This window comes from Battus philenor, unplaced genomic scaffold (genome assembly GCF_028537555.1).
Source record: "Battus philenor isolate CCGP_79_NKW_IND1 unplaced genomic scaffold, ilBatPhil1.0.hap1 SCAF_10, whole genome shotgun sequence".
In the NCBI taxonomy this organism is placed as follows: Eukaryota; Metazoa; Arthropoda; class Insecta; order Lepidoptera; family Papilionidae; genus Battus; species Battus philenor.
In genome coordinates, this window is record NW_027181662.1 from 13,158,650 (window position 1) to 13,179,347 (window position 20,698).

The 20,698-nt window shown below is 31.0% G+C and overlaps 1 protein-coding gene across 1 annotated transcript in view; it reads left to right on the forward strand.

Annotated features, from left to right (window-relative positions):
- Positions 1-14,868, forward strand: part of CCHa1 (CCHamide-1) — a 32,698-nt gene extending 17,830 nt beyond the window's left edge. Inside the window, exons 3-7 of the mRNA XM_068769847.1 lie at positions 3,236-3,313; positions 9,752-9,787; positions 13,985-14,076; positions 14,171-14,265; positions 14,772-14,868. Coding sequence (XP_068625948.1) covers positions 3,236-3,313; positions 9,752-9,787; positions 13,985-14,076; positions 14,171-14,265; positions 14,772-14,868 — 398 coding nt within the window. The remainder of the gene's footprint in view (positions 1-3,235; positions 3,314-9,751; positions 9,788-13,984; positions 14,077-14,170; positions 14,266-14,771) is intronic.
- The last annotated feature ends 5,830 nt before the right edge of the window (positions 14,869-20,698 follow it).

Genomic DNA, 20,698 nt, shown 5'->3' on the forward strand with positions numbered 1-20,698 from the left:
CGTTACAGTACTATCGGATAAAAATAAGTAATTTTATAATGTATGTCCGTTTACCGATATAATGTGGATACTTCTTTATAGTCGGAAGATTTTTTTATCGTTTCTATGCAAAGCATTTGAACTTTGTCTCTCCTGATGTATAGCAATGACGAGGTCTACGATGATAGGTGCTTGCTTTGAAGAAACCTATTCACTCTTAATTTGAAGACTCCTAAGTTATAGTTGGTTAGAATCAACGCGACTGGTAGGATTTTCCACTGACTGTTCGCACTATAAAAGTAATAGCGAAACGCTTAGTGCGGATGGAAAGGTTTTTTTTATGTACTTTACTTTATAGTTAATTATATATAGTTATCAAAAACATGAAAGTTGGCCCTTAAATATAGTGTATAATATGATAAAAGACAACCATAAAACATTAATTACTTACAAATTACGGTGTTAAAAAGGGAATTCGTTATTTCAGCTATTAACAATGATTTAAGTGACAGAGAACTTGAATTGAAACATCAATTTAATTAAAATGAAACAGGAAAATTCCAAAGCGCAATGCTTGGAATACTACACAGTTCTAGGTCATATATTCCATTTTCTAAGAATGATTTACAACTTATAATTAGCGTGTTGCATAAATGAAACGTTTACAGGTAGTGCGATAAAGGCTTCATGTATAAAGGTCATGAACCACACGTAATATATTAACAGGTCGGTAGGGAAAAAGCTGTTGGGGTAGGTCGATTCGTTAACATACACGAACATTTCATGTGTCTATTTAAATTAAAAATTGTGGCCACTATATTTACTTATGGTGTATTTTATACATTTACGATAATTTTTAAACTTGAATACATAGATAAATTAGAAGATTTTACTTTAAACTTATAAAAATTTATATATTTTGTGTATAATCATCCACATCAATGTTCCAGCAGTGGGATCACCACCAAATATAGGAAACCTTACAGATGATTTACTCTACATTGTGCATCTTCACAAACTCATTTGTCGATCCGTAATCTCTTATCCAATAATAGAAATAGCCAATCATATTGGTCCTATATAAAAGATTCAAATCCATATCAACTCGACAACTTTAAAAAATCAAATGTTATAAAATCGTAAAGTATACAAAAGTTTAGGTTATTGAATAAATACATAAACATTAAAAAATAGATACAAAACTACATAGTAAAATTGTAAATAAAAATGGATGAATCAAAATATATTGTGACACATAATCAACTGTGGTTAGGAAATGTAGAAGAAATAAGGCAATGTGAGAAGTAAGATCAGAATGTTAAAGAATGTTACGAAAGTGTACAAAAAAGGTAAAAAATGAAAAGAAAATATCTACGCTGAGTTTGATCGTCCCTGCTCCACAACATGGCTGTGAAAAGCAAGATGTGTCCAAAAATGAGGGCCATTTAAATAAATCGACATCCTTTTGACGCTAGTGTTCTAATATTGAAAGATCATGATTTAAGTCTAGCAATGTGGAATTTTAAAATAAATAAAGTTGTATAACAATTTAGTATTTCAAAGTCGATTGAAATAACCGGAAATAAGTAAAGTGTAATTTTTAAACGAGAGAACAATAACGTAAAGCTTTTCAAAAGCTCTCTATTATTTCATCGAACAAGACATCAAATGATTACTTACGGGACCTGCAATCGGCTTACGTTTCGATGTAATATGTCGAACAAATACCCGAGTTGACTTCAATAAGCAAGAGTGCAACCATAAAGACACTTTGCCGCACAAAGCTTATCAATCCAAACAATATTTATGGTACATTATTGGACTTATTCTTTGACGATTCTGATCATATTAGGCTTCGCTTACTTCAATATTTCTTTAAATAAACTTAGTAATCAGTGACTTTATACATGGATTGATGACTTATTGTGATACATACACAAAAGCGTTTAAGGGCCGAAAGTAAAGCTCATTGGTTGTCAATTATTGCATGCTACATCTTATCAAAAAATCAATAGTTTAAAATGTTATTATTTTTTAAACTATTAATTTAATAGCTTATAATTGATTTATTAGCGTACGAATAATAAAGTAAGAAATAGAATTTTAAAAATTCTAATTACTACGTATCAAAATTAATTACTTATTGTTTACTATTTATCTCTGACTGTATTGCTAGAAGTTGTCGGTGGCATTTTTATAGTGTTTTAGAGTGAAAACTTTATACAGACTGATTGAAAATAGGTGTAAAACCTTTCAAGCTTTTTACTGATTAATGAGTATTTACATTTAGTCGTTTAAATTTTCACACCTATAACCAATCAATACAGGGTGTATCATATATGACATCGTGATTCAGATTACTGTAATCAGTTACTGATATATGTTCTATATTTCAAAATTTAATTATTACAAAATTTTTATATTGTATTTATAATATATAAATAATTGTGTTTTATTTATAATATGTTTAATACCTTATTTATTATAAGCATATATGTTATATACATATATGTATGTTTTTACACGTTTACTATTCATTATTTATACTTGTACCTTTTCCATACTATGGTTATCTGTAAGAGGTTATCGTGTGTGATAAAACCGCCATTCTTTTTCGTTTATTATTGTAAAAAATATTTAAATGTATTCTAGTGTGTAAAATAAATAAAATTAAATAAATAAATACGGTTATCATATTATTCAATACACAAACAATATGCCAACAGTATAAGAGAAAAACTCTTAGAATATTTTTGTGATAACCGGAATAATACCTAATATACATTTCGCTTGTGACTCGTTTTACTTCAATCAAAAGATGGAACCTTACCGACAAAAGATAAACATAAATGTAAAAAAATGTTCATGACATTGTGATGGTACATAAACTTTTTAGAAGTTTTATGTAAATATATAATTTTGATAAAAACATGTTTATTTTTATTTCGGGCATTGATAGCTAGCTTCCATTGGCGAGTGAAATAGCGATATAGCGTAGATAAAGTGAAGGCTTAGGTTTTAGGACCTTGAGGTTCTAGAGTGCCTACTACGTCCACCCACAAGGTGACCAGTCGACCTGTTAAGATCGTAAGACGTGGACCTCTTTCAATCAGTCTTGTTAGAAATTTATGGTGAAGATCTATGTCCAGTAGTTGGCGTTCTATGACTGAAATGATGATTGTATATTCAATTAATTTGGAGCCAGTAATATTTTGACGTAACGATAATTCCAAAGTTTCATAAATCTGATCCACAGAGCAGCGAATTAAAGATAGAGGTAGCAAGTCCGCTAGCCTTATTGAGAAAGTCAACGGGTGGCGCAGTCAACGCGGAGGTAGGTCGTGAGAGCTGCATCGTTAGCATGCCTTTGTCGTCATGTATTTCGTTAATTTAAAAAAAAAAAACAGATTTTAAAAAATGGGTATTACTTATTGAGATAGTTTTATAAAAAAAAAAATCTGTGTACAAATTTTAATTCGACGGCGATAGATAAATATGTCATTAAACTTTCTGGAAGATTCCCTTTTATAATTTCTTAAATATAATATATATTAAATATAATTAAAATGGTTTATAGTACAAAAAGTTAATTATACCAATAAAATACATTAATACAACATAAAAAATATTCATGTGTATAAATAAATATGTAATTGTGTTATAAAAATATCGATAATTAAGAAAATACATTAATAATGTACAAAACGAAATACATGAGCATGCGCTTTATTTGTCAATATTTAATATTCACATACCGTTCTCTGCACTGCCGTAGAGTAGTTACATAAAAGAGCACAAGAATATATCTGTTTAATACTTGCTACCTCTACGGATTAATTACTCTGCGCTTTCGTAGTTCCTAGGAGCTTATAAATGTTTCCATTGAAGAATAACGATTTAAATAAAAAAAACTACATTTGCAATGTTTAAAATTCGAACGAACGTAAGCGCATGTACACATTGTAATTCACAGTCAACATTGTTGTGCAAAGTTCATGGAAGTGAGTTGATGGTTGATTTTTTTTTAATTCATAGAAACGAGCATTTGCGTTGTTACATATTACCAAGGGTTGGATCAATTAAAGTGTACTGTTGGTATTGTCCAAAATTTTAGGACTACAGTAATTCAATGTTGTTAAAAAAGATTTTTTATTCATGTCATATCTAAATAATTACCAACGATACCTTAAAATAAAATTTTTCGTACACTGAACGAAGTAATAATATTTTTTTAAGATAATAGACCGTACTGAAACTCTAGACGTATTTTGTTTCGTTTTGATTGCCATCATAAGTTTGATAGAGACAAGTGTTTCATTTTACTGTGTGGCTTTACCCGGGAAAAGAAAAGTTTTCTAAAAATTTCTAAAACCTACCTATTGAAATAAAAAAAAAATTCCGAAACAGTAGAGCCGTTTCCGAATTTTCCGCTTACCGTTCGGTGATTTAATTTTATTTATATGGGTATTCTATTAATATTTAGTAAAAGAATCTTTCTTATCTAATTATATAATCATTTTAAAGAGAAAATTTTAAGTAATTTTGTAAAAGCATTCAATTCCGCTCGTTACATAATATGACATTTCTAGTCAACTCAGTGACTAAACCCTTCAGTTTACCTTTTCACTTGTGACATCACCAATAATTCAAATAAACCACAAAAACCTTCAATATTAATTAAAGATAAATATATATTATTTAAATATTAAAATGTACGACAGTTTATCCTGTTAGCATCAATTATAAAATAATTACCGCGAAACATACTTGCAGTTAAAAGCTAAACCAATTACTGTCATGCATGGCGTTCAACCGGTCACATTGACATGCAAGAGTATCATTAATGGATTTCCCTATCCCAAAGGATGGTCGTCCCCGGAAAAGTTTGCTATTTTGCAATACAACATGCTACAATCATTTTACTATAGATATAATACTACGTAACATATATAAATAAATAAATATACATATCTCTTTTATATATATATATATATATATAGAGTGTGCGTCGATAAATATATACATATTTATTCTTGTATCGTACACATCGCTGTAAGGAAAACATATAAAACAATTTAAAAAAATAAACTTTCCATAAAATATAAAGAGTTAAGAATCTATTTATGTAATGATTCAAAAAATGGCTACTCGCCAGACTGCACTAAACAAACACGTCATAGTTACAAACAAAATTTATTTATTTTCATAGTGAAATAAATTCAGTTTAATCCACAATTATGCACATATAGTTTCATGAAATACTTTCGTACTCTTGTTTACAACAATGGGTTTAGTACATAGCATATATATACAGAGCAAAGTAAAAAAAAATGATAATGCTCTTGTCTATATTAATAAGTATATCTTAAAATTTGACCCCTAACCTAATACTATTCGCTCCATTGTCCATTGAAATAGCTAAAAAGCAATGGTTAAACATAAAGTTAATTATTACTAACTTAATTTTTAACAGCATCTCCAAGTGTAATAACAACAAAGAAAATTAATCCCCCGTTCGCGGCTCTCTTGTTATAATAACAAACAATACAAAGAAGGCCCTTTAATTTTAAATAAATTTCGAAATAAGGTCCAATGATTGTTGTAGCAGTTGAACAAATCCTTTAATTGTTTGTTGAGAACTCCAACTATTCATTTAGGCATCATCATCTGTTAAATATTTGTAATAATTGATATATTTATCAATGTTTTGTAGTAATTAAATAAAATAAAACTCAATTAAAATATTACATTTACAAACAAACATGTGAATTTCTTCCTCTACTCAGATAAATGTTTTTGTAAAAGAAATTCTATTAACCAAGAAGAGAAGAAAAAACTAACTTATAACAAATAGAAACTTCCAATTACGTATTCTCTATTTATGAAGATTACAACTCCCTTTTTATTTACTTGGATCATGAACTCTCTTATCTCTGGCATCCATAAAAGGGTTCTCTTCTTTCTGGACTATACTATATCCCTCGATCTTCTTACGACGTCTTCTCCATTATTCCATCCATACTTTTGAGAAATGTGTTCAAAATAGCTAAAGACTCCTACACCATTTTAAACATGCTTAACATTTTCCTTATAACTGACGTTCGTCTCTCGTACGTTAAAATAAAAATATCATTTTCTGATTATAATGTCTTTCCCTTGGTTGCTATGTTTCGCTTTCTGTTTACTCTTAACTTATCTCTATGTGGATTCTGACTTGTAACACACAACTGATGCCTTTCTTATGATCTTTTTGGTTTTGCCAGTGAAAGCAAGCTTCATCCTTCAACCATTTCTTCTCACTATCTAACTAAAATAATAATAGGCATAAGCTTATCGAGTATCCATCCCTTCGTTTATTTTTGCAGCCATTATTTTATATTAGGATGTAAAAATATTACAGGATTCATATTAAAATTAAAAAAAAAACATTATTATTAAGTTGCATCTACCACCAATACGGATAACAAATTTCGCGTATCTAAGAGTAACAAGCGAAAGAAATTCAGTGGGTCTATGAATATATTATAAATAACATGAAATTACATATTTAATACACATTAAAATTGCTTGGAGGTGAACAAATCCTTACCGAAGCAATTCAAAACATTCACCTGCCTGCAATTATTAGTTTCAAGCTTGTCTTAATGCCATAGAATAAAATATAAAACACAATGTCTTCTTTTCCAGCTTACCTACGATAAATTGATAACATGATACATAATACAGATGCATAATTACCCTATGTATGTATAGAGACAGGTCTTAATGGATAGATATTAAGCAATTCTCATCCGAACATAAAGCAACGTATTGACCTCTTAAGCAAATATGTTGCGGGTTTATTGGTTATGATGAGTATGGTATCGCAGACCATTAGATATCCACTCTCGCTAATGCATCTGAGGCGTGCATTTATGATACAAGTTGTCCCTTAACAGCGAAACACCTATAAACAGATCACGTCGATACATTGTCATTGTTCTGTATATTATACACATGTCATCGACCAAGTTAAATAGACTTGCTTAATTTATCTTTTATTATCATAATTACAGACGACCTCCTTGCTGAACAATGGTCTCCCCCAAAAATTTTCTATGAGACCTGTTGAAAGCGACCTGCATTAGGCATCTGAGGAACTTAACAAGGTGTTTTGTCTACCTTGTGGGACATTCGTTGTACTTGCCGATCCGTGGTCTTTGTTCCACAACGTTTAAGCTTCAATGACCACCCTGAACAAATGTCTTTATTAAGTTATTCGAAAGACGCTGGTTACAAAAATTAAACTGTTGAACATAAAGAGATGTAGAGATGTAGTTTTAAAACTTTAATAGGTGTTTGTAATGTATGTTAGTTGATTTGACTTGACAATCACACATTAAAAATAACTTCTTCTGTCCTTTATTAGTATGTCTTATCTTTTATATCTAAGTCAAGACCTTACGTTTTAAGTACTATCAAGACCTTGTTAAGATCGTTTGTAGACGATGGATGCAAACCGCTTCCAACTGGTCTTATTGGGAATGTGTCGGAGAGGCTTGCGTGCAGCAGTAGATACTCTACAGCAGAAATAATGATGACGATGAAGCGGAATAGTAAACTAAAATTAAAAAAAAACTGGCAACATATTACCAGCCGTGACGAAACTATAAAATAAAAAAATGTTGAATAAGCCATTAAAACCAAATGTTAGTTTTTTTACACTAATTTGTCCTTAATTTAAATTTTACATTTGCGTAAAGATATTTCAATGCTTTCAATATTATATATTTTTAAATCAGCAACTATGTTGTTTAAAAATAATTTGTTGTTTTATAATATTTTATTGCATACAAAAAATACTAACTACTTTTAAAAGTGTTTGTTTCCTTATACTTATAGTTTATTTATTTATATTCACACTTTATGGCAGACTTAATATCTAAGAAGCAGTCAGTCAGCATACCAGTTAAACCAGAGTAGTGAAAAAATAACCATTCTAAACCAAAAGTACAAAAAGAGGTATAATTATATGGTGTAAATAATATCTAATATTAGATAAATAGCCACGTACTCTAACTAATAGGAGGATATAAAAATAAACATAAATTCCACATTTAAACATATACATATATCATATAATCATCAATAGTTCTACAGCCTTCTCTCTCTACGCATATTGATTTGCTAATCTTGTAATTCCTGTGGTGAATTGAATTCAAAGTAGAATGTTTAGACAGGAAAAAACAACGAAACAAATCGAATTTGTAAAATAGTGAAATGATAAAATATTATTTGACGATTGTGGAGTTCCCTCATTGACATAAAAATAGTTTTATTTATTATTTATAATACATTTAGTTAAATCCATGAAAAACACATTGTATACATATTGTATTGTAAAAAAAAATTCTATTAATAACGTAACGATTGCAAAAGTTTACCTAAATATTTCGCCACTGACCCACGAAAATCGAGATACTAGAAAAAACAAATGTTTTCTTAATTTTCAACGCTCCGACGTTTTCAAAATAAAAAGGCCGCTATTCAGAAGAAATATTGTAAATCTGAACAATGCTTGAAAGACGATGAATAGAAAACAAATTGTTCGTATTCAAATCGACTGGATGTGTTTTTTTTACTATATGTTCTCGTCACAGTTGCACTATACGATCCATAGCAGTTCTTTGGTAACATTTTATTTGAGACTTATGGGTTGATCTTTAAACAAGAAATATTGTTTTATAATAGTATTGATGCAAATATTTTCACTTTTAATAAAAAATACATTATATTACCAACACCGTCACACCATTTTTGTAAATATTACAAATAAGCGAAATAATTTAGTTTTAATTATCCCTTATTTTGATAAATACAAAAGCACAAATAACACAAGGATAAAAGACATAATCTCGAACAACTGATGGTGTCTGATAAAGTCGAGGGCAAACTTCCTGGTGGTCTTAACCCCATTAGTTGAACAGACAAAATTCGTGCTGATTCCAAATTTCATGTTACGCTCCACGATGCCTATGACATGAACATGGCGCGGCATATTGAAGCCTAAGATAGCTCCGTGCCCAGGAGATCCCGATAATTTTTTGTACAAAACATATCTTCTTTTTTTAAAAAGAAAAAAGAGCTAAATACTTCTTCTATTCGAATAGAAGAATTATGATAGAAGAATATATTTTTAACGAAGTATTAAAAGTCATTCAATTTACAACAACCTAACTACAATATTAACAGCATTCATGGAACGGCCGCTTTAAGATTTTAAAAGGAATATTGCATAAAATTGTCTTAATTATCAGTCGACTTCTTTATTTCTTAAGAATAATGACCCAGGTCTCTTCAGGGTCACAGCGAATATGTACCTATTAAGTTTGCGTGCTGCTTCTCCAACCAAATATTCGGTTTCTATTTAAAAAAGACTACTTCTCTTCTTCTGGTTACATTAAATCTATTAATTTGGATTCTTAATAAATAGTTCAATCTTGTATGTAGGATAACCAAAAATACACAGCCTATATTAATAGAAAATGTTCGGAATGAAAGCCTAAGAAATTCTCTGTGTCATGGAACAATACGAGGATTAATGAACTGGAAAACTAAGAATTTTATAATTAATATGTTTATTCTAGCACTTATACTTGGCAATGTGTTAAATAATTCTTTATATCTCCTTTGCAGTGTGCTTCATACTTAAAATAATCGAATTGTGTTAATATGATACCTATTTATATTACTTTATATAGTTTAATCAGAAAATTATGACTTCGTTTTTCAGGTTCTTGCTTGAGCTACGGACATTCTTGCTGGGGAGGTGAGTAGATTTTTATTATCTAATATATTATGTATTTAAAATGTTTATTTTCTCTATTGTCACACATCTAAATAAATTAAAATAGCCTTTATCAGTCATTAAATATGACCATGAGAACTAAAGTGAATCTAAGGAAAAATCCTGAAACCGTTTACTTTCAAATGAAGAATATAATTAGCAACTAGATGTCTAATAAGTTTTACACATCTTGTTATACTGCGTAGTTGGGAGAAAATTTAACTAAAGTCTTCATATATAATAGTATAACCAAAATTATTCTATGGTCTCGAAGCTATATTAAGGAATCAAGACGTTAAACGTGTATTATGTTTGTATCTCGAAGTGGGTTTTGTACCTAATTATTTCATAGAACGTCACCATATACTGTCAAAGGTGGAATAGGTAATGTAGCGGTCTAATGTAAGGTCCTTATGGAAGGCCATTCGCTTATATACTATAAAAAAGGTTACTAATCGCTTGCAATATTATTTGCAACTTTCAATCCATGAAAACTATTTGTTTACCCTATATCAAAACATAAGCTTACATAATTTCGTATAACAATTAAAAATTCTTTTGTCTATTATAGATGTACATAACCCTTGCTTTAATGTTATACTAGCTTATCAAAAATATAAAAACAATATTGAAATGTCCTCTAAATAAAAATAAAATAAGATCAATCCCATCATTATCACCATATCAGTCGATAGATGCCCTCTGTGAGGGATAGGTCTCCCCCAAAAATCGCAATGATGACTCGTCTTGCGCTTCCCGCGATGTACTACAAATCTGTCTACATATATATGTTAAACTTATTATAGACAATACTGAACACTTTCGTATCAGATATATTAAAATACATTATTATATACGACTCAAACACTGACTGAATTTAATTTTAATCTGTTTAAAATCAGCATTTGAATTTTATAACAAAGATTTGTGTATGTTTTGAATGTAGATATTATTTTTAGACTGAAACAAAACTATTAATTTTGATGACTTTTGAAACATAATATGAAAGTACATGATAGGAGTATGTGAAAACGGACTTTGCGGCATCACTCCCGAGTTATGATTATGCAAACATACAACTTTGAAATCCGAAACTATGATAATTAATGCAGGGACTGAAATTTATCCTTTGCTTGAACACATGAAAGAAGTCTTTCGAAATTTCGACTGCGAGAAAACATGTGAGGTCATTTATATTTCGTTACGTCTGTTAAATTTTTAATATTTAATGTTTCTGCTGTTGTTTATTAGTCTGCTAAAATCTTTCTTTTCGTTTCGTTCAACTTTCAATAATCATTAATGTAACTTCGTCTAATCAAGTGTTAAATGATAAAAATTATATAATAAAAAAATCATTTTGCCATTGTAAAACATAAATAAAAATATTTTTATATAAACATATTTAATATTCATCATTAGGCCTATTGGAGAAGATTTCTTGATTTTTCAAAAATTAAAAAATCATTCCCACTCCACTTTTATGGAAAAAGGGAAATCATGAAAATAAGTATTTTTTTATAAATAAGTGTCAATTTTTTCACTTTTTCTTAAATTTTAAAAAGATATTTAAATTTTCTTAAAAGATAGCTAACAAAGGAACCTCCTAAAGATAGGCAAAAGATATATTTACACCGGGAAAGGAAAATCTTCAATGAAAGGTATTGATTATAATTGGTGATTATAAGTTTAGCGGTGTTAGTCCAGCGGTAGAGAGCTGAGACTGGCGACGGTAAGTCGCGGGTTCAATTCCTGAGATACAATCTTATATGACTTACACATTGTTCATTAATTATATAGCATTCTCACTGCCCATACACAAGTTTCTAAAGGATGGGCAGCAACGTTCTGTGCGTACCATAATACTACATTGCAATCTCCGATCCACCGGCCAAGCATGGACTTTATGGAATTTCCTAGTTCAGTATTTTAGCCATAGCCTTCCCTATAATAAACCCATCCCAAAACAAAGACAATTATCATTACAATCTACGTAATATTATGGTTAACACAAAAAACGATAGACTACATTATCATTGTCAACACGTACGCTATCTTTAATATTGGATTCCTTTTAATCCGGGATCAGTGCAACCAGATGTAGTTTTATCTAGTGATTTGAAATAGACTTCGTAGGCTGGACATCAGTGTGTTTTTTTAACTGTTCTAATAACTTTTCAAATAATGACGTGTGTTCAAATAATAGTTTCGGCAATTTTTCTTTTGTTTGATCGTTATTTATACCCACTTATATATCTTTAAAAATTTACATTATTTATATAAAACCCCCCATAATTATTACTCTTTTACGATCATGTGTTTACACAAAAATGTGCTTTACTTTAAAATAATATTTTTTTAAACAATTATAGTCACGCACATGTGTATTTATGTCTTTAACAATACGATATTTATTTTTACATAAAACACATTATTGATTTTTTAAGTGTTTAAAAAAATCTTGCTTTTGTAATTATAATACTATTATTTACTTTTTGAAATGAAATATTTTCATATAATTACATGTATAATTATTAAATTAAGAAATCTAAATATATTTATGCACTATATACTATTGTACAGGTAACAGCAATATATCGTGAGAATACTGCCCTTATCAAATGCTAATACATTTATGAGTAGTATTACGCATATTGAATCGTTGATTTTTATCGCAGGATTATCTTCGCCTCGCAAAAGCACTGCGTCATTAAATGATGAAGTCTTATTGTTGAATTGCAACGCTATTATCATAATATACTATAGAATCTACGCAGTTTATTTTCATTTACTAAAAGTTTAAAGATAATGTTTTAATAAGGAAATAAATCGTCGAAAACAGTTCATAATTTAAATATAAGAAAATGATTAAATTCTTTTAACAATAATCTTCTTTTTCTTCTTCTACGAGGCATTTCTACGATCTCTGAAATGCGCCATCTAATCTTAAAAAGACGACATTACAAGATGACCCGCATTTTTCTGGATACAAATATATTTATATTTGTAACGTAACAAACAACATGTAATTTTAATAATCTTTGTCATTAATTTATAAACAGCATTAGTCGTAAATTTCAAATTGAAGCTTCATTATCACTTTGATCTACGTCAAACACAGCTAGTCAAAAATGGGAGGTCTTTGTAAAAGATTTCTTTATATAATAATCACCGCCATGTTGTCAGTTGTCAATTTTAATTAAATAAAGGTTAAATAGGTGATATAAACCTCCTAAATCCGCAGCTTAATGGTGAGGTTTTCAAATATGACGGTAATTAAAAATAGAGGTGTAACACGTTCCCTAATGCCGTGATGAATATTAATGTATTCCAGCCTAATGAAATAAAAACGTTAATACGATGACATAAATGGAATCCAAATGGACTTTTAAAATAACGAATTATAACTGGCTCGTCTATTGCCATGTCAGTTTTTTCGTAAAAGTTTATATAAAACGCCTGTACGATTTATTTCTTTACTGGAAATATATAATTCATTGGTCGAAATGTTAGTTTCGTTGCGAGATCAGAAATGAGAACGTCTGCGGAAAAACGAAGGTCACTAATGTGGCTCGTAGTGGCAGTGGGCCGAAAGATTCTAAATTAGTGACCATAAACCGATATACGCTTCGTCATTGTAAAAGGAGAAGTCGTTCCATGCGGGCATCACAAAACATGTCATCATGGAGATCTTTGACGGTGGTCTAAGCTCTAAAGTGAACGTCTACCTTGATATGCCATAATGATAATGATTACTCATTCGATAAGAATTACTGTAACAAGTTATAATTTATTTACCAAAAAAAAATTTTAGTAATTTTTTTTCTAGATATTCGAAATTCTTTGCAGCGTTTTAAAAAGGCATATGCTTTTTGACTTATATACAAAGAATGAGTGACCTGATCTCTATGAACACAGCATGTGTTAAATCTGTATATTATATATGTACAACTCCATTACAACAATAATTATTTTAAATATGATAACAGTTTGATAAAAAAAAATTATATATTGAATTTTTTTCAACGTTTATAAGTAATTTATTGCTGCATAAAAATTTAAAGACAAATGTTTATTTAAAACACAGACTGATAAAGTTTATAATTCCGTGCTCACTTATAGCCCATGTATATTAAAATATAAACGAAATGTTAATAGTACTACAGATAACATATTTTTCAGCTCACGGCAAACGCTCGGGCAAATCTCTCTCCAGCGCCCCCGATTGGTACCTGACCAGGATTCTTCGCCGCATGGCTGCCAATTCAGAATTGGTAAGATACCCGGAAATCATTTTAAAATAATTGGCTTTTATTATATTGCAATTGTAAATAGCGCCATCTGTTTTTATTATCTTAAAACTTACAGAACCGTGCTCGCCAGGAAGCCGCTAAAAATGATGAGATCAACGACATCTTACGGATGGAGGTGGCTGATAATGCGATCCCTGTTAACAACCAAATGTAAGTTAAAGCCTTCTAATTGGAAAAAACTCTATTTTTTTCCGCTATGTGTCGCACACTGATTTGGATTTTTTGTTCATATTACGATATTATAGCAATATATAATCAAAATTATAGATTGCACTTATGGTTGCGTTGGTAACATCTATTTTTTTTTCAATATTAATTTGAACATAAATTACATATTAATTAATTTTTCTATTGGAATAGCAGGAGCAGATAGTAAACAAAAATTAATTTTAGTATGTGAATTTATTACCATTTTAAAAAATATTTTCCCTTATATTATTATAACATTATTTAATATTTCTGAAAATGGATATTATAAAATGTTCCATACTTAAATTGAAAGGAAATGACCTATATATTCACCGCTTTACAGATACCAATAACCAATCACCTTGTAGTATTTCCCTTTGAAATCTTTTTTCGGTGTTCTTAATGAAATACCTACTAAACTTTATTATTGAATCAATTAGGGTAACCATTATGACATAATATTCCAGGTTTGAAAATGGAGATTATCCTGTAGAACTGCGAAACAGGCTGGAAGCTAAACCGATGCTGGACGATAATGTGCTCGCTAACATGAAGATTTGGTAATTAACAGTATGTATTTCAAAGTGAACATTACTGATTTTTAATACTATGAATATCATCATCAGCCGTAGAATGTTCCACTTCTGACATTGGCCTCTCCCATAGATTTCCCGAAGGATCTGTTTTGATTGCCTTACTTTCATTTCATCGATTTTTCTCACTTTTTCTTTTAAATTTCTAAACGCCTTTTATCCGTGGTAATTCTTTTCATTCCTCTGCTTCTTCCGTTCTTCACATTTGTTCAAATTCCATCTTTTACCACATTTCATATAAAGCATTTACATTTACCTTTAATTTTATTTTTTGTTACATTGTCTTATTTATTTTTATATTGTTTTGATACTTTCAGCCTTTTTGTAATTTTTCACAACATCTTCCGACAACCTTAACAGGTCTCCTGTTCAGTGAAAAAGTCCTACACTGCGCTTGTCCAAGGTCTATCTGTCCTGTATTATGTGGTCTGACCGCTGCCACTCCAACTCGATAATATTCTAGCCTGTGTCAATCACATTCGTTTGTTTACGGATCTCCCCATTATTATTTCGATATCATAGAGAAATCCCGAGCATAGTCGTCTTATTAGGCAACTGTATGCGTGGCAATGAGGTCTGAAGTAAGAGATCACGAAAATAAAATCTAATAGTTAAGTATCATCACAGTTTATACGATTACTGTTGACTTTTTCCTCTAAACTCCTGACCTTAAAAAAGGCAGCTATCGCCTAATACCCGCGCCATTACGTCATGAGCACACGGTACTTGACATCGAAAACTTATGCTTATAACAGATAAAAAATAACAAGTAAAAAATAAACTTCCAAATATAATAGATTCCAGAAGGGTTTAACTATAAGAATAAGTATTATATTTGCAATCGCATTTCAGTAAGAAAAATAGGCATTATTATCCTATTAAAATAAATCAAAGACAGGTCACACGAGCGTTAATTCACGCCTGGGGGCCGCTACCATCACACCTGAACATGAGAACCATCTCATGTTCGGGTGTGAATTAACGCCTTTGGACGGTGGAGGGTTAAGACATAAGATTGTAAACCATAAGGACTTAGCGTAGTAATGATTCTGATTTAATGTCTCTTTTTAATTTTAATTTTATTATTTACAGAGGCAGACAACCTACGATAAATGAATCACACAGAGCAATTACAACATCAAATGGACTGACGTTCTTAATTTAAATTTTAAAAAAAAGTTAAAAAAAAATCAAGAATTTATGTAATGAAAATATAGTCTAATGAGATTGTTACCTACTGTTTAATTTTATTTAATACTCTATATAAATATTTAGTTGCCAGTTGCAAGGCTGGGTTGCGATTGGTTAGCTCTAGCTTGTAAAATATAGAACGTAAGGTGAGTTGTGCCATTTCATATAAATCTGTATATTAGATTAATAAAGTATTTATTAATTCATCTATGTTATTATTTGAGATTATAAGTCACTTTTTTATATAAAAGTAATTTATACATAGTATGGCGCTTTCCGGGAATCTATTAGTGTTCGTATAATATCAAGTCAGATTATTTTTACTAAACTAGTTCTGCTTACAGCTCTTATATTTTCTAGTTCAAATAGCTTACGTTTATAGCTTCATATTACTAGCCACTACAGCAATACTTTTAGTTTTAAATATTCAAAATCATACGCTAAGCAAAAACAAAATTCGCTCACATGGTCAGTCACGCAACTTTGAGTGGTAGTGAGGGGGAAGTTGTATATAAATGGCAGAGCGGTGAAGGAAGAAGCTCACTCGATGTTTCGCATTGGTCGGTCTAACATCTCGTGAGGATACCCGTGGAGGGATAAAACACGTGTAGAGTAGATTAACGGTGGTAGTTATGTTTCGCATTGTTTACCGCACGCGCATTTATCAGCGGGCTGGCGGGCGGTGCACTTCATTGCATGACTACTGCTGCATAGTGGAAGTAGCTACATATTAGTCCCTTTCTTAGTTAGGATGAACTTCCGTGAGGTAACGCCTGAATCTATTAGATATATGTGAATACATGACTGATACACCGCAAACACCCTCTGCATTCACGCAAACCCTTCGTCAGTAACACCGTATCGAGCAGACTAGCGCTTCGTTGTCGCTTCTTACCGCCCCGAGGCTTTAGTTCAAAATCATAAACTAATCGCTTTCCTAAAGACCAATCCTTGCAGGTAATTTCTAGGCAGTTCGACGAGAATTGGGGTAGAATGGCGAAGAAACGTCGAAGCCAGCTGAAGCACAAGCTTCTGTTATAGTCCGTATAATAGTTTATCATATCGCCATGCCAGATGGTAGTGAAAAAAGAAATAAGGCGAGGACCTGCAACTTTTTGATGTATCGCGAACAGCGCCGCCATACTCGTTCGTCGAAGTCTTTCTTCGTTCCTTGCGGTCTATTTCGTGTTAGATATTTGAGCTGTCATCACACACTTTTTGATATCGTACCGCAACCCCAACTGGCTGTTTCGTAAAGTTCGTCCTATGTTCCCGACAATCTCCTTTGTGCCGGATATTTGAACGGTAGTCATACTATAAACTTTTTCGAACAAATTTGAAATGCTAGCCACAAAAGTTTAAGCTCAAATTGAATTACGAAGAGTTTATGAAAATCAAACAAAAATAATACCAAGTTGCGTTTATTGCTTTTTATTAGTACCGGCACATGCTAAATCAAATTTTCTAAACAGTAAATTCTTTAACCTATAAAAAAAATCATTTATCGCCTCCACAAATCTAGTAAGTGATAAGAGCTGTAATGATGCAAATCTATATAAATGATAATCGTGAGCAGAAACTGAAAACCTTGTGTTCCTCTTACGACTTGGGGCTTTAAACTTGAAAGACATTGTTGATTTACACATTTAATATAATTGGGACTTGAAAATTGTATCCTGAATCGTAAAGATAATTTTAAACAAGATTAGTTTACAGAATAAAATGGTTTATTGAGTTTTTAGTATGTGAAATGCTACTACAAAAACAAACTAATAAGTATAAAATCCTCACAAACGGAAAAGAAAACAAAAACTTAAAAATACTGATATGCCGTACAAACTAAGAATATAAAAGGAACTGCAACTCACCATTGCTTATTATAAATGCAATAGGAAAAAGTTCAACCTGTTTTGGGGCATATGTCATTTGAATTTAATTTGCCTGAAGTAGAGAGCAACCTGTGAAAACCATTTATGATTTCTTCATTTATATAGCCATTAAAATCGCAAAATTTTTCTAAAAACAACTCTTCTGTTGGAATTACACAACAGTTGATCTAAGGTATTAAAAGTATCATACAAAATAAGTATACCTGTCGGAGAAATAGTCTTGGTATTGTTTTTCAAAAGCGTATACCTCTTACGACAATTCGAAATATGTATCTACTATTAGAATTGAGATTTGCGATCGTAAGTCACGGATTCTATTCCCGGATTATATTTCACACTTTGTGCCCTAATTGCACTTAATAGAAACTTACCTAATTTACACTGCTTACAAATAAGTTTCCACAGAAGCAGTTTCCACACAGCAGCAGTTTCCACAGACAGCAGCATTCTTTGCGTATAATAATAAAAAAATGCAATCACTCACTCGTCTGCCAAGCGAGGCGATTATAGTATATCAATCTATAGATATTGTTTTCCTTTATAGTAACTCTATACCTTGCAGTATACATCTATGAGATTATTTGCCACTTTACTTGAAAAAGCATACCAAGTGGAGATCTCCCACGGCTTCCTCGTTCAATCTCCCACACTTTCTAAGTCTTCTAGACCGTAACTACTGTTCCATGGGAAACAAATATATCTAAGGCTCGCAAAACTTAGGTGAAAAAAAAAACTACGACATAGTCAAAATAACTAGAAATAACAAAATAATTACTTAATGATTTTTTTCGGTGGAGTTAGGAACAAGTAGTATAATAAAGAAATATGTTTATGAGCTTCTGAAAGGCTCTTGTGCCTATAAAAGGCAAACATCAGCTCATTTCTGGAATGCGTTTCCTAAGGAGTTTTGACAGAATCATTTAAAATTTTGTTTTTAATATTTTTGGTAAGGAAAGAAGTCTAGTCAATGAAGTTGAACGCCAATGCTTTTCAAGGCCTCCTTCAGCATGCTACATAAGTCGTCAGCCCCGAGAATCGTACCTGGCCTCTTTTCTAAAACGCAATGAACCCGACACTTGCATGGAATGAGAAACTACGCGTCTTACATTTATGTATGAATGCAAATATTGATGCATATTAAAACGTTCTAAATTTAAAACATTTTGCTTATGAATTTTGTGTAAAAATACTATATTTAACATTCTACTGGATTACATACACACAAACAATTACAAAATATATAGTAATTACTTAATGTATTTTCTAAATGTCATGGCAATTACGTATCCATGTCACAGCGCGCAAAGTTATAAATTACTTTAGAACACTTTATGTTAAGGTTGAATTTATATATGCATCTATGATAACACTTAAGTGCACTTAAAAATCGTGTATTAAAAAAATTATTTAGAATACCTTCCTTATGTCTTTCATGAGCTTAAAGCAGGCAAATTTAATTCATAAAGAAAACTACAGAATTCTGGATTTAGTTCTATGTAATATATCTGACTGTTCAGTAAGTCGCACTCATGACCCAATTTTGCGGGCGGTTCCCCATCATCCTCCATTAAATATCACATGTATGATTTCTCATCTGCACGTCATACCATCCAGGCATACATTGAAAAGAAATTTCTTTAGAGCAAACTACGAGCGTGTCAATGCAGCGAAATGGATGTAGATTGTGAATCGACATTGAAATCACTCACCATTCACGTAGCGATTGACCATTTCTATAATCATATTTTGTCTATTACCGACTCTCATGAGCCATTGAGCAAAATTAAATGTGATAAATTTCCTTTTCGGTTTTCCAGTAGCCTAATTTATACCCTGAGGTGCAAGCACAAATTATGGTCTTTGGATTATTAAGAGTTTTCCCTTCTAAGAAAATGCGTTAAACTGCTTATATCTGAATGCCACAATAAATACTTGGATAATGTCGAAACCTCCTTAAAAGGTAATGTCAAATACTTCTGGAAGTATGCCTCAGAGTTGAAAGAAACGAATACAGGCTATCCTAAAGTAATGAAACTAAAAAAAAAACGGGCCCGACGGAATCAAGCCGGTTTTCCTTAAGAAAACGCACGAACACGACATTATATGTATTGCACTCACCATTATTTTTAATAAATGCTTAGCAAGTTATGTTTTTCTTTGTTTTGTCATTTTTTGACTTTAAATCATTAAATGTTCTTAGTAAGATAGTTATAAAGTAACAATCGTAACTAATTTTATATTTCTAAGTTAGTACTTTCTTACTGCCTTTTGTTACTGTTTATCTCCAATAAAGTAAAGTAAAAGTAATTATTAAGTAATTGCGTTTAAGTATATCAATGTATACACAATAGAAAAGAGAGTTCAACTAACACTTTCTCCCTTTATTAAGGTCCGAAGTTTAGCGGGTGACCATTTAAATCCCTTTTAACCCTCTACAGCTTCTTCTAAGCAAAAATACATGGTTCTTATATTAAAGCGAGGCCATAAAGGCCCTGAACCTACAATTTTACACACGAAACATAAAGGTGAGTTTTCACTAAAAGCATTGTTACAGAATCTCCCGACGGGTGAGGCGGGTGGATTTAATTGCGGTAAATAGCGAATAAAAGTCAGTCCTAAATTACGAGCGATGTATTATTTTCTACAATTAATATTTAACTTCTAGTAAAAAAAACTCATTGCTGCCATACGACATTTTTTGCCAAACCGCTCACTTTCAAT